The 13,347-nt window shown below is 37.9% G+C and overlaps 1 protein-coding gene across 1 annotated transcript in view; it reads right to left on the reverse strand.

The window, feature by feature from the left end:
• Window positions 1-656: 656 nt before the first annotated feature.
• The window catches only part of LOC121652088, a 37,170-nt gene continuing 24,479 nt past the window's right edge, over window positions 657-13,347 (reverse strand). The window contains exons 7-27 of the mRNA XM_042004637.1: window positions 12,953-13,073; window positions 12,313-12,406; window positions 11,871-11,957; window positions 11,523-11,639; window positions 11,314-11,412; window positions 10,985-11,136; window positions 10,525-10,663; window positions 9,729-9,851; window positions 9,442-9,639; window positions 8,588-9,309; window positions 7,884-8,330; window positions 5,725-5,974; window positions 5,543-5,632; window positions 4,877-5,197; window positions 4,605-4,775; window positions 4,341-4,518; window positions 4,110-4,226; window positions 2,991-3,269; window positions 2,575-2,807; window positions 2,366-2,424; window positions 657-1,813 (exon numbers count right to left, since the gene is read on the reverse strand). Coding sequence (XP_041860571.1) covers window positions 2,386-2,424; window positions 2,575-2,807; window positions 2,991-3,269; window positions 4,110-4,226; window positions 4,341-4,518; window positions 4,605-4,775; window positions 4,877-5,197; window positions 5,543-5,632; window positions 5,725-5,974; window positions 7,884-8,330; window positions 8,588-9,309; window positions 9,442-9,639; window positions 9,729-9,851; window positions 10,525-10,663; window positions 10,985-11,136; window positions 11,314-11,412; window positions 11,523-11,639; window positions 11,871-11,957; window positions 12,313-12,406; window positions 12,953-13,073 — 3,977 coding nt within the window. The 3' untranslated portion in view covers window positions 657-1,813; window positions 2,366-2,385. The remainder of the gene's footprint in view (window positions 1,814-2,365; window positions 2,425-2,574; window positions 2,808-2,990; window positions 3,270-4,109; window positions 4,227-4,340; window positions 4,519-4,604; window positions 4,776-4,876; window positions 5,198-5,542; window positions 5,633-5,724; window positions 5,975-7,883; window positions 8,331-8,587; window positions 9,310-9,441; window positions 9,640-9,728; window positions 9,852-10,524; window positions 10,664-10,984; window positions 11,137-11,313; window positions 11,413-11,522; window positions 11,640-11,870; window positions 11,958-12,312; window positions 12,407-12,952; window positions 13,074-13,347) is intronic.

Consider the following 13,347-nt stretch of genomic DNA (forward strand, 5'->3'; position numbering starts at 1 on the left):
ATTATAAATTATGATTAAACAAAAAGAAAAAGGTTGAATTTCAGTTTATGATGCAAAACACATTCTCTGTCCTTTTCAATTTAAAGGCAGAAAAATTAATCAGTTTTCCTTCAGTCAACATGTAATATTTAAAGTTGGACTTTAGGTTATTGGAGGAAGGTGTGGGTACAGTCAGGACAAATTCTTATGTTTGGCTTATAGATGAAATTTAACAGTTACAGCCAAGCAGAAGAACTCAAACAAGAACAAATCAAGAAGTTACTGAAAATTCAGTAGAAAGAAGACGTGTGTATTGAACAATAAAAAAAGTGGAAATATCTGGAGAAAGAAATATAAAATAGGTTTTATCCTTCATGAATCACTATCCTCTCTGCTATCACGCTAGCTACTTTAACCATCTTGTTCTTTTTCTATTTCTATGTTGCTTCCTTTATTTCAAAGTTGTTGAGAAATGCTGACTTGTTTTAGTTCTACCAGAAACTTAAGCAAACAGTGTCATGTCATCAGTTGTGTGTGTAGGGGTGTGTGTGTGGGTGTGTGGGTGAGGGGTAGTTTAAGTTAAATGGTTGCAGTAATGCAAAAGCAAAAAGAATTTGGAATATAATGTTTTTTCTTTTGATCTTTACCAATTATAGTTGCTTATGGTGTTATATCTGACCTATATAATCCAGTTTTATTGTTCCATAACAACCTGGGCATGCTCTACAGACTCTTTTGCAATATGTGCCAAAAGCTGTGCCCCTGAGGAATCGTAAGAATTGTGTAAGAAGGAAATTGGGTCACCACCAGTCTGGAACCACATCCTCATATTACTGCAACCAATGCCTCTGAGTTCAGTGGAAAAAAAAAACAAAAAAAACAACACAAAACAAGATATGAAAATGACCTTACAGAGGCCACATGTAATAATCAAATACAATACATACAATAAAATATTGATAATAATAAATGACAAAGATTAGGAGCAAGAAAGCAATAACAGATGGAAATCAGAAAAATATGACTCTCCATGTCACAAAACGTTGGTGCCTTAAAAACAGACCACACCAAAGTGAACCTTGTGGGCTCAGATGTCCCTGCCAAACTTTACATTTTGCACATAAAATGAAACAATATCTTACAGCTTAAAAAAATGTAGTATTTTACACATTTAACCTTCAAGAAAACATAAACAAAACCATTTAAACAATCTGGAAAACACTTGAAATGGTCATTTTCAGTTAGTACCTTGATCAGTATGTGTGGACCCTAAATGAGAGCGAGCAGTTTTTGTCTGCAATCCTGTGTGTACTCATATAATGTGTGTCCATTAGCTTGTTGTGTTTTGTGTTGCTTCCTTGGAGATAATAATTATGTGTACAGCCCAGCCACTGAGGATCATATCTCTGTGTGAAATACAGAATAAGAGAAACTCAAACACACAGGTTAGTGGTCTGTCCCTTCATTAGGAAAACCACTGCAATGTGATAACCATAAGATAAAAATAAAAGGTAAAAAATTCCTAAGATGGTGTAAGACAAAACAGAAACACCTTTATAATGTATATAATTTTCCATATAATAATCATTACTCCTAAAAAAATGTTACCTTCCCTTTGATACAGTATCCAAAGGTTTTACCTTTTATGGGCAACCTCTTCAAGTCTTTGAGTCTTCAACTTGTCCTGGGCTCTTGGCCAGTGGATGATTCTTTTCTTGATGTTTTGGCCTTGTTATGAAAACAATATAGGTCTTCTGACATGAGAATGTTAACACAGCAGCTTCTTAGGCAATGCTTTCATTACTGTCCAACAGATTCTTGAAAGATGCTGGTCCTGGTAAAAAAGATTTAATGACAGTAATAAATAAATCTTCTGTTGTTTGATCCCTGCAAATCAAGAACTGTACAAGTTGTACAGAAAAGAAGATCCCATGATGCATAACACTAGTTCCTTCAGTAAGTCATTAAAATGAAAAAGAAGTCCTAATAATGAGAAAATAATGGGCTTAGTGAATGAAAAAGGATTTTATTCAGGTATTCCTTCCATCTGCAAGATGATGACAGCAGGACTTGCTCACCACTTATCTTCATTCATAATGATAATAATAATAAATCTTATTCTATTAGCATCATTACAAAATCAAAACTAGCTTCATGGTTGACCCAAATTCAACCAAATATTGATGCCAGTCTATAAAAGGACATTTAGTTAGTAATTGTTTAATATGGGTCTTTGTGTTGTGGCTTTTATTGATTTTTGAAAGTATTTTGAACAATGTCCCACATATTCTAATTAATCTCAACATACACTCAGATTTAACATTATGATAAAAATGTAATAAAATTAACATTCAGATCTTCGCTTTCACAGATTTTTATACTTTACCTTCTGCTGTGGATCCACTGTTAAACCTCTGTGGATTTTCCAAGTATAATTTTATTTCCCTGCAATGCAAATTAAAAATATTTATGTGACATTTCAAAGAAAATAGTAAACCAGCCCCATAATTTAAGCTTCTGTGCCCTAGTTAATGATGCCATATTGAAATTTGACTATTGATTCCACCAGGCTGTTTTATTACACTTTTACTGCACCTGAGCTGTAGCCGGCTGTGGAGGTTTTGGGGGGACACCTGGCTTCTTTTTGGTAACAGTAGGTGAGCCATTTCTCCTCAGGCTGGGGGTCCGACAAAGTTGGGGTTGATGCTGTGAACTCTGGGATAAAACCGAAGAGTTGTCCATTATCTCTCCACTGATGGCAGACAGGCAGCTGTGGTCTGAGCTGATGAATACATTTGTGCTTTCCCCAGATGACTCAGTGCTGTCCACTAAAATACAAACATATCAGTTTTAGTATCAATTAAGCCTGTTAGAGGAAATAGTCTTAAAAATGCATTTCCATATTTAAATGTAGCCCTGCCATGGGATAAATTCAGATACTTGTTCATGGAAAAAAATTCAACAGCTAACAAAAACAAAAATATTTGTCAAAAATACAGATACACACTCACTCAGAGGATGGAGGGTTTTCCACTTTTCACAGCGATAATGAAGATGATGCTGCTGATGATTGTTGGGCTTATTGTTAGTCACACTCTCAGGTGAAGAACAGACGGTCAGGTTGATGTCCATGCCCTGTGACAGGTTTCCAGGATAACCAGCGGGAGGCAGCGAGCCACGGCCGGATGAGGAGGATGACTGGCTGAGGGTGGTGGAGGCGGTGCTGCCGGAGCCAATGGAGTGCGGTCGGGGATATTCTAAACCCCTGTGTGAACAACATGCCACAGGGACTGACAACACACATAGACAGATGTCATCAATGAAAATATAAAAGGCTGGATTAGCGACAAATGAGGACTGTTGTGTTGACTTTGTGAGCTAGAACTGATTTAGCTTAAAATAATAACAAAATGTTGATGGGGAAAAAATGTAATTAATGGGTGTAAGAAATTCTACCAAATCATGGCAGTCAATTCTCTATTTAGTGAAAGCAATCTCGAGGAGCACACTGGTGCACTACCAGTCATGCAGCATTACAATCATTGAAGCTGCGCTGCTACACTTTGTATGAGGTGTTAATCTCAGAAAAAGTTCAAGCCATGGTCAAACATTAAGGGTTAAATTTACCCAATTAGGTGGCAGAAATAGTGGTGCAAAGATTAAAAGATGAGTAAATTCTGAATGGTCACGTAAAATCCTGCTGGACTGTGATACAGTCATACGATGATATTTGTAGGTTTGATGTCCCACCCACAATATTTAATTGAGTGGTACTAGTATTAATTTGAAGTTTAACAGATGCAACATTTGCCTGCTATTACCTTTCAAGTCTTTTTTCTGATGATAACTTTTTCAAGAGACATGAAAAATGTCCTATGATTTTCTAAATACTGTTAAACATAAGGGCTGAGTCAGTATTTTACAACAAAATATGAACACTTAACAACTAAACCATATTTTATCTAATACTTTTGTTCTTTTTTTAACATGACAAAATAAAAGAGGGCAATTTTTAAATGCTCAATTAAACCCTTGGGTCTTGGAGCATATATATATATATATATATATATTTATATGTTTTTTTAACAAGGCCTGTAATGAGTTAAAATTTTCTGTGTACAGATCCTTACTTTTCCCAGGCAGGACACAGCCAACGGCTCGATCACAAATTGCAGAATCACTGGGTTGAATATCCATGAAAAGTTTACGGCCCATTCCCATGAACACCCTCTCCTGCAAGCGCAGCTCTAGAAGGGAGTATATCAATAATTTGTCATGAAATCTGTAAGCATTTAATGAAATGTGTAGGTATGCGCTTAATAAAGAACAAATACACTATATGTTTTTGTTGTAGTGATAACCTCTACTGTGAGCAGCCTGATCCCACAGTAATCTTTCCAGGTCTGTAGTCCAGGCTTTCTTCACTTCTATGTTGGCAGCCTTTAAAGTGTATGTGTCTTCACTTTTCCTCCTGCGGAACCAGATCTCAAAACATAGGCCACTCACACCAGAGTTGTGGGTCATCCCAATATCATTTGTCTGGAAAACACAAAGAGACACACAAAAATTATAGGAATATAATAATAATAATAATAATAAAAATAAAAGAAATGGTGGATGCAGACCTTAAATGATTGCTTGTAGACATAAACATCATTTCCAACATCTGTCCTCCTGGTCTTGCTGAAAAGAATCAAATCTTCGAAAAGGAAGATGCGGCGGACACATTTCTTCTTCCTGAAAAAAACTGTGAATTCATCCTGGCGAATCAGCTGCCCCTGCTCTTTTAAATTAACCTGACAGAGAGGAGAGAGGAACAGAAAAAAAAGCAAGTCTGTTAACACGATCTAACTGCTGTGACTCAAGTAAAAGTGACCTTCCTTTTTTATTATCTTACATCGCAATCCTGGATAGCATCCATTGTGAGCAAATCGTTGCCATGACGCATCTGAAATCGAACCAGATCAGCAGCAGCCTGGATCTCAGCCCTCTCTCTCTCATTATTTGTCAAATCAGACTTGTAGGCAGCCATTCCACACAGGTTTTGTGTGCACACACTGGTTACTGATGTTGTATCCTGAATCACATCTTTTGGCCTGCATGATCTGGTCAAAGACAGCATGTCCTGAAGCAGGAGGCTGTATTTGCTGATCCTCTGGATGGGCCTCAGCAGGTAGGAGGACAGGTCCATCATGTCCCCCAGCTCCTGCTGCTTTTTCTGTAAGGCAAAACAAAGTTGGACTGTAAAGCTGAGATCATTTAAATGAAACATAATGCTGACACTTCTTAACCTCTGAGCACCCTCTGTGTTGTGTAGCTATAAATACTCACAAAATGTTCAGAGCTTTGATTTAAAGCTTAGTCATTATATAAAGATTGAAAGAAATTAAATATACTATGTCAAACAGAATAATAACATGCAACATTTACAAATCAGTGTATTTAATTTGAAAGGACTGCTTGGGTTTTTGATAAATAATATAGCGTGCAATTTGTGTGTTTTCTTTAATATTCAAGGCGAAATTCACACTGTAGACTGTGGTAGATATAAAGATAAACTGACCTTGAAGATGTCATGGCGACGGTGCAGGATCAGAGCATCTGACTGAGGTTTGTTCTTGCTGTACAAAGCATACAGGCCAAAACTTTCACTCTGTAAAAAGACAAATCAACGCACTAATGTCTCTGGAAATATTCTGGAAAACATGGTGAAGAAAAAGGTACAAATATGGAGTCAATACTTACATGTCTGAGAAAGCAGCGAGCCACCATGGCAGGGTTCCTCTCACAGGCCTCTAGCTCTGGAAGGAAATAGTGGCTGTGAAAGTCGTAAAGCTTTTCCAGGTTACCAAAGATGACTCCTCGTTTTCCCCTGAGCTCCTGGGGGATGTCTATCCTGTCCATCAAGGGCAGGTAGTGAGTCAGGATATAACCAAGTGAGCGCACATACTCCTTCTCTGTGAACACCAGCTCCTCCATGACACGCTGCAGCCTCCTGGTAACAAAAAGAGAGCATCCACTTTAGCAAAGTAATACTGGGCATCCATCAGAATACAAATACATTTTTACTGTATTCTTAATGGCATGCATGCATATACAGATAAATGCTTAATTTATTTTATTTACCACACTATTTCCAGAAATTTAACAGAAACAAGAACCTATTATCAGTGTGTTAACAGCTTCAGTGTATTTAGAAAATAGTTACAATAGTTATATAACGTAATAGTTATCAGGTACAATTCGATGTCAGCAACGGACTCAAAACCACTTGGATCAGAGGTGTGTTTATCATTGTTACACATCCCCCCTCTTTATAATTACACTTTTTGCAGTTCTTTGGTAAATAAGAATACTATTTTTTTCCAGCTTTAAAGGAGCAATCTGTGTTCACTCTTGCTGAACAAAAGATTTTTGCTGCTAAACAGTCAGTAGTGTGTGCTTTTGACTGCAGTTTAGCACACGTGAGGTCTGACATTGTTCAGCTGTAGTAAGCTCTTGGGAAAAGAAGTCACCTAAACGGTAGCATAAATCTTTCCAGTACTGCAATATACAGTACATTAATGGTATTTTATGCTCCCCGTGCCATCACAGACAATGGTCTTTCTTGTCTTTGGCATGAGGAGTCAGATGTCAGTTCTTTTCTAAAAAGACTCAAAGATTGAAATGTTGACTCATGACTTCAGAAAACATGTCCATTGTCTTTCTGCTTATCTTAGATGAACTTATGGCCAGAGAACCTGGCAGTGTTTCTGTGCTCCCTCTTTGAATACAGCTTCAAGTTCCATTTCTGAATGCAGCAGTGGAGTGTGCTAAGTTATAATAGTTTTCCAAAGTATTCCTGAGTAATACAGTCCAGCTGAGGAGCACACATACATGTGGCTACAATTCTAGCTTTTCTTGTTTACCTTTAACACTAATTTCTTCTTTAATTTTATTTTAATGGAATTCTAGTGGTGAGCCATAACCCATCCTTGTTTGGATTAGTGGATTCTCCCTTTACACCCAAACCTGACACCCTCACCCGTAACCATCTGATGACTGTAGAATCTTCCGGGTGTTTATTGTATATTATATAAACTTTTCTTTCTTTCTTTGCCTCTCTGCTACCTTTTTTAAGTGTATTGTTGGCATCAACTTTTTATTTTTTATTTTGCTTAAATCTAATGACATGAGGTTGGTCAGTTAAAACATTTAAATAATTTCCTTTGCACTTGTCTCAACTTGTCTGAGAAGAGTCTGATGATTTTATTTTTTCAAAACTCCTGTTTTGTAAAGGAACAAACTATTGGTCTTTAAGAAAATTTGAACTTTTGTGCGTTGTTCTTTTTTGGCATAAAAAGACAGCATTTTGTACTGTTCAATTCCTTGTAAGGCACACATAAAAGACATTTCAAAAGACAAGACAGTGATATGGCTTGTTGTTTTACCATCTACTTGCATTGTAATATGGAGGAAAGAAGTCAGGCATGGCTCTTGGGAGCAAGCTTACCTACAATTTGTCCCAGCTTTAAAACAAATTTCTATCTGCTTCGTTAAGCTTATTTTAGTCATGCTGTAGCCTCAGCAAAGCCTGGGAAACTGTTAAAGATACCACTAATTTTGCATGATCCCATTAACTTGATAGCTCAATGTCACTTAAACCTGCGGTGAAGGTGGTTGTTTTTTAATCCACCCATGATAAAAAAAAAAAATTTAAAGAAAGGAAAAGAAAAAAGACAATACCTGTAGTTCTTCATTGACAGCTTAGAGACAGAAAAGATTCATGAAATATGACTGATTAAAACTCAAAGGAATTGTAAAATTAATATCATAGCATCAATAACTTCATTGCAAAGCAAATCTTTAAAGATTTTTTAAATGAATAAAGCAAGCCAACCCTCAGCCTAATTTGTTACACTTACAGGGCACTGCTGGAGCTCTCCTGTGGTCTTGGCAAACAAAACTCTCCCTCATATCTTGTGATGGGCAGGCTGGAGTGTTTGCAACATACAGTCCTATTACCCCCTGCAGCCCCTTGGTCACTCATATAGGAGTCGTCCGAGCAGAAGCTCCCATGGCGGGAGATCTGAAACTTCTGAGCTTCCTGGAGGATTCGACATGAAGGCTGACCGTGGTGGGAACAAGATGACGGTGGCCGAGCCTGCTGCTCTGGAGGAGTGGACGACCCAGCTGTGGCAGCTCTTGTGGTGCATGAGTCCTGGCTCACTGACCTTCCTCCAAGACCCCGTCCCCATGAAAACCACTGGCAGCCGACAGTATGGGACTGAGACACAGCAGCAGCGTCTCTTTCGCTTCTGGCTCTGCTTGTTTGTCTCCTCCTCACCTCTCGTTCTGTTTTCTTTGGTGACCTATTCAAGAATGACACAAAGACACAAGGATTACAGCACAATGTGTTTCTGCAGCTTGGCAACTTAAATGGTCATAGAAAATCTTCTCAACCAAACTAACCATCTGGGGGTCAGACAGGTGAGTTTTTTTGGGTACCAACTCAAAAATGTTGTCAAAGTCACAGAACTTTATTTAAAATACTAGTGGAAGTTCACATAACATAAAATAATACAATATCTGTCAAAAGCTAAATAGATTAACAAAGAAGCTGCCTTACCTGTGAGGTGACTGTAGAAAGGCTTTTGACTCCTTGCTAGTTCCAGCATCACTGTTATCATCAGATTTGATGATAATGTTACAGCAGGCTACAGTTGTTGAATTAGGATTGTTACCACTAAGAACTGGCCTCTTCTTCCCTAAATCCACCACTCCTGATACAATACCCTCCCACTGAGGATGCCGAGGACCAGGGGTTGACTGTACCACCAAATTCTGTCCACCAGGAGATGCTATTTGAACATTGGTACTCAACACATCAACAAAATGCCCTTCACTCCAAATGCTGGAGTCTGCTTGTTGGTGGTAAACCTCATCCAGATCCTGCATCCTCTCCTGAAGCTGCTGACGTGCTTCCTGACATTTCAACCAGGCAACATTCCAGACTCGCATCCCTCGAGTGCCTCTCAGAGAACAGGCCTGGGCTTTTACTTCCTGGAATTTCTCTGGACTGAAGTGCAGGAATCTTTCGTGGAAAGCCTGGAGAATGAAGCTATCACTAGAAGCTGATGAAACCTTGGTGGTGATTGGGCCTGAGCAATGTGGTGCATGAATATCAGACTGACATGGAGAGGCAACATTCAGGTTGGAGTCTTGGTTTTGATGTTGAACTGGATGGTTACTTTTTTGATTGACTTGTGAGTCTCTGCCATGGTCTTGCTCTGTGTGGATTCTGGACTGACTGTTCAGGTAATCTGTACATTCACTGGCCAGTGTTGTAGCCTGTTTGTGAAGGAAATTTTGAATAAATAGAAAAATTTTCACGCTTAGACAAAAGTGCTGCAACTTAAGTCAAGTGCCACTCGAGTGGAAGCAAGATTGTACTTAAATGTGAATGTTTCATGTTTATCGTACCTGCTCACAAAAATCACACAAGTTGACCATGATTTGTAGCTCTCGACCACATGCCTCTGCCCTGCAAAGAAAATCATCCAGATCTGACTTGAAGGTGCAGACAAACGTCCTGAAAGTCTCCGTCTCTGGGTAGGAGAGCCCGCTCTGCTGGAGCCGCTCTGCCTCTGACACTAGTGACATGGCATGGTGTCTGCGGTCCTGGGGGAAAAAGGACAGAGAGATTCAAACAGCTTGAAAGCGGACACAAATACAGACAGAATTTGCAAATATGCAAACTTAAGACTCACATTAGCTTCAATTAGGAAACCAGTGAAACTGTTTAGGATCTGCTCCATTCTGTCTCCTGAGTCCTCAACTGATTCAGCCTCCAGCAGGTGGCGCTCTCCTTCAACAGTAAACCACTGCTGGATCTGCAAAGTGGGAAGAAAGAAAAAGTACTGAATTCAGTACTGTACGAAGTTTTATGTAATATGATTTTATTAGGTTCTTTTAAAGAAATGACACTTTAATGGTAAAGTAAACGGAACAACAATAGCACTTTAGTGGCAACATGAGAACGATTCTTCCTTTCCTTCATTTTGCTGTTGGTTTCTTTGTGATGTATTGTCTGCTTTGGTAATCTGCATACTTAATTTGAAAAAAATTTCATCTTTACCTTGACTTCTAAAATAAATATAATTTTAAAAGTTATATTTAGAGTAAACATAACTTAAGTGGATCAAGAGTAAGCCTACACTACACAGAAAGTACTGCAAATTTCCATCAGTACCCGACTAAGACATGTAATATTGGGACATAAAATGCAGTAACATTAAAGAAAGCCATTGAATACTATACTACTACACTACTGAAATGTATCAGTCCCCTAGCTTATGTTATAAACAGACAAAATGAAGAAAAAACAAAACAATACAAAAAAAATCATGATTTGGAAATTCTACCTTTCATTCAAACATGGTCAGATTGTTTTAAAGAAGTAAATGGCTTAAGATCATGAGCACAGGCTCAAAATGGACACCATAAAACAAATTATGAAAATAAAAAATACCTAATTTGATAATCACATAATTATGTATAATGCACCTGAGTGAAGTGCCCCTCCATTTCTCTGAGTTGCAGCAGGTATTCCAGGTGTTCCAGGGATATGTTGGTCCTTTGCACAAGGACATGTGCCTGCTCCTCCACATGGTTGTACAGGCTTGTCACTGAATCCACTGCATCACTGTATGGAGAAAAAAAGATTAAAAGCTCAGATTTCAGCCAGGTAAGTGTGACTTACCCAATAAAAGAAAAGTAATATGGATAAACACTAATGCTAACTCCAACAGAATAAAATACTTGGCTTCCTTCAGAAGTGTCTCATAGCAACTTAGTCATTAACTTTCATTATATGTGCTGTTGGTTCCACAGCTTCTATGCTGAATTAAAAGTGATGCTTTTTTAAAAACTCCATTTAGATTAATAAAAGTAAAATACTTAATATAGTCAAGTGGTGTTAGAGCAAAACACATAGGAATGTTAGAGGAGGATGTTTGTTGTTTACCTAAGGTCTTCACAGTGAGGGTATTTTAAGTCACTCTCCTTTCTTAGCCTTGCCAAGATGGCCCCGCCTTCCCTCTGCAGACTGACCAATCGGATATCCTCCAAGACATCCCTCATCAGAGTCTTCTGGTCAGTCATGCACATCCGCACAGTCTGCCAGATAAAATCTATTTCAGTCTGATACAGTAACCTCTGTGTATGTAACTGGGATTTTCTACTATCATTGGGCTATATAATCAGTGATGACACAGTTATTTACAATGGGATAAACTAAGTAATTCAACCCTAAATAGTAAGGTGAGAAATCACTGAGGGGAAGTGCTATGTTACCTGTACAGTGTCTGTCATCTGGGGTTCCTTTAATTTACTGGTGGCTCTCAGCAGCAGGCTGGATGCCTCATGGAGATCATTAACAAATGGGAAGAGTTTCTAAAGAAGAAAATATTTTTCATGTGTGTAAACTGCAAGCAATCAAGACCAGCTTGTGCATCACTGTTAGTCTTGCAGAAACAGGTAATCTATTCATTTTAGTGTCCCACCTGGTACAGCTCTATCCAGCTGCAGTGGCTGTGAGACGCTGTGCCATTTAGACGGGAGCTCAGGTTGTTCACCTCAACCAGTTTGAGGAAGGCTTTCATTGATGTCACCACATCAGTCTGCCTCAAGACAATATGCCAAATTAAAAGTGAAATCCCTCATTTAACTACTAACTACATTAACCATTTATTAAACAAAACAAATTAAAAATGGTTTATTACCTTCATGGCTCAACAACACTTTAATTTAAGAGAGTAGTAAAAATGATCCTGAATAACTCCTGTTTATATTAAAACACAAACAAAGATGCATTTGGATATAAAGTCACATGCATAAGTGAAAAAGTTCACCTGAATACCAGGACATTTTTCAGGACGAAGGGTGTTCTCTTTGTCCACCAGCAAAACCAAACTGTTCACTGCACTGGGACACCCCTCCTGGAACAGATTAACGCTACATAAATCCCACTAAGATTCATAAATACAGCTTCATTTTCAGTTTGTTGTTTTCAACTACAAATAAATCCATTCATATGTTACGAAAACGTAACAGTGATATTAACAACAGAAAACTGTACAATACTTGAAAATGTGCTACAAACTATTATGATACTTGAATAATAAGAAACATTTTCTTTTCATTATATACTTTTCAATACAAATAAACTGATTTGATAAACCACAGTGGAATACTTGCTTGTATTTCAGAGCTGATAGATAATTAAGGACAGTACCTTTAAAAAAACAACTCAGATCTGCTGTAGTTTGGTAAAATAGTTTGTGTACTTTTTACCTGGAAAGCCATCAAAGCCTTGTAGAGCTGTGGCTGAGGATTTGTCCTCCTAGCATCAAAAATTAGCGTCAACCCAGCTTCTCTGATCTCCTTTCTGAATACAGATAGAAACAATGTGGGCAAGGTTACTTTTAGAATACAGTCTTTTGCACATTATTAGTAGCCATGTACAAAATGCAATATAATTACTAATGTAATTATACAAATGACCTTATAAGGAACATAGCACATATAACTACAATTTTTATGACTCCTCTAATAAATGTTTCAGATTAAAGCAACCAAGCTTAAAAGTCCTCGCCTACTTTTCATTGTGCTGTACACAAAATTTGTTAATTTGTTAGCCAGCTTTGTCTAGAAATTTGTCAAAAGTAGACATTGCTGCATCATTACAAGAGGTGCAAAGCAATGAAAGAAATTTTACACAATGTTTAAACTTGTTTATCAAAGATAATTATGTTGTAAATCATTACAATTATATTTATTTGCTAATTTATAATACACAACTCCTGCTTTCAAACACTGGATGCAGAGGTTTAAAGTAGTGCATGAATGTATTGATGATGTAGCAGAAAGGACCACAGAAATGGAAAGAAATGTTCCATTCTTCATGTGGCCAACTTACTTACTCCTTCCTTACCTGGTGATGGAGTGGAAGAACAGCAGCATCTGGAAGAGCTCCTGGCTTGTTACAGCTGTTCGCCATCCTTGGTGGTCTCCATAGAGTTCAATAATTGCCCTGCCTGTTCTGTCTTTGCAGCCTGGATGAGTAAAAGAAAGCACAGATCATAAAGATTTACATTAACCTGAGGACCCACCCCCACATGTAAAATGGAAGAAAGCTTTAGTTGATTTGGGAGTAAATGGCTAACTGTCAATACTGTACCGAAACAGTAAAACTACCTGGTTCTAACACATAAAAGAATTCATACAAGTGGATTTCTTCTGTGTATTGTAAATGGTTTTGTAAGACAGTTTTTGAGTTGACAAACTTTGCAAAAGATTGACAATAAATGGTTGCTTATTCACTGAATC

This window comes from Melanotaenia boesemani, chromosome 13, assembly GCF_017639745.1.
Source record: "Melanotaenia boesemani isolate fMelBoe1 chromosome 13, fMelBoe1.pri, whole genome shotgun sequence".
Lineage (NCBI taxonomy): Eukaryota > Metazoa > Chordata > Actinopteri > Atheriniformes > Melanotaeniidae > Melanotaenia > Melanotaenia boesemani.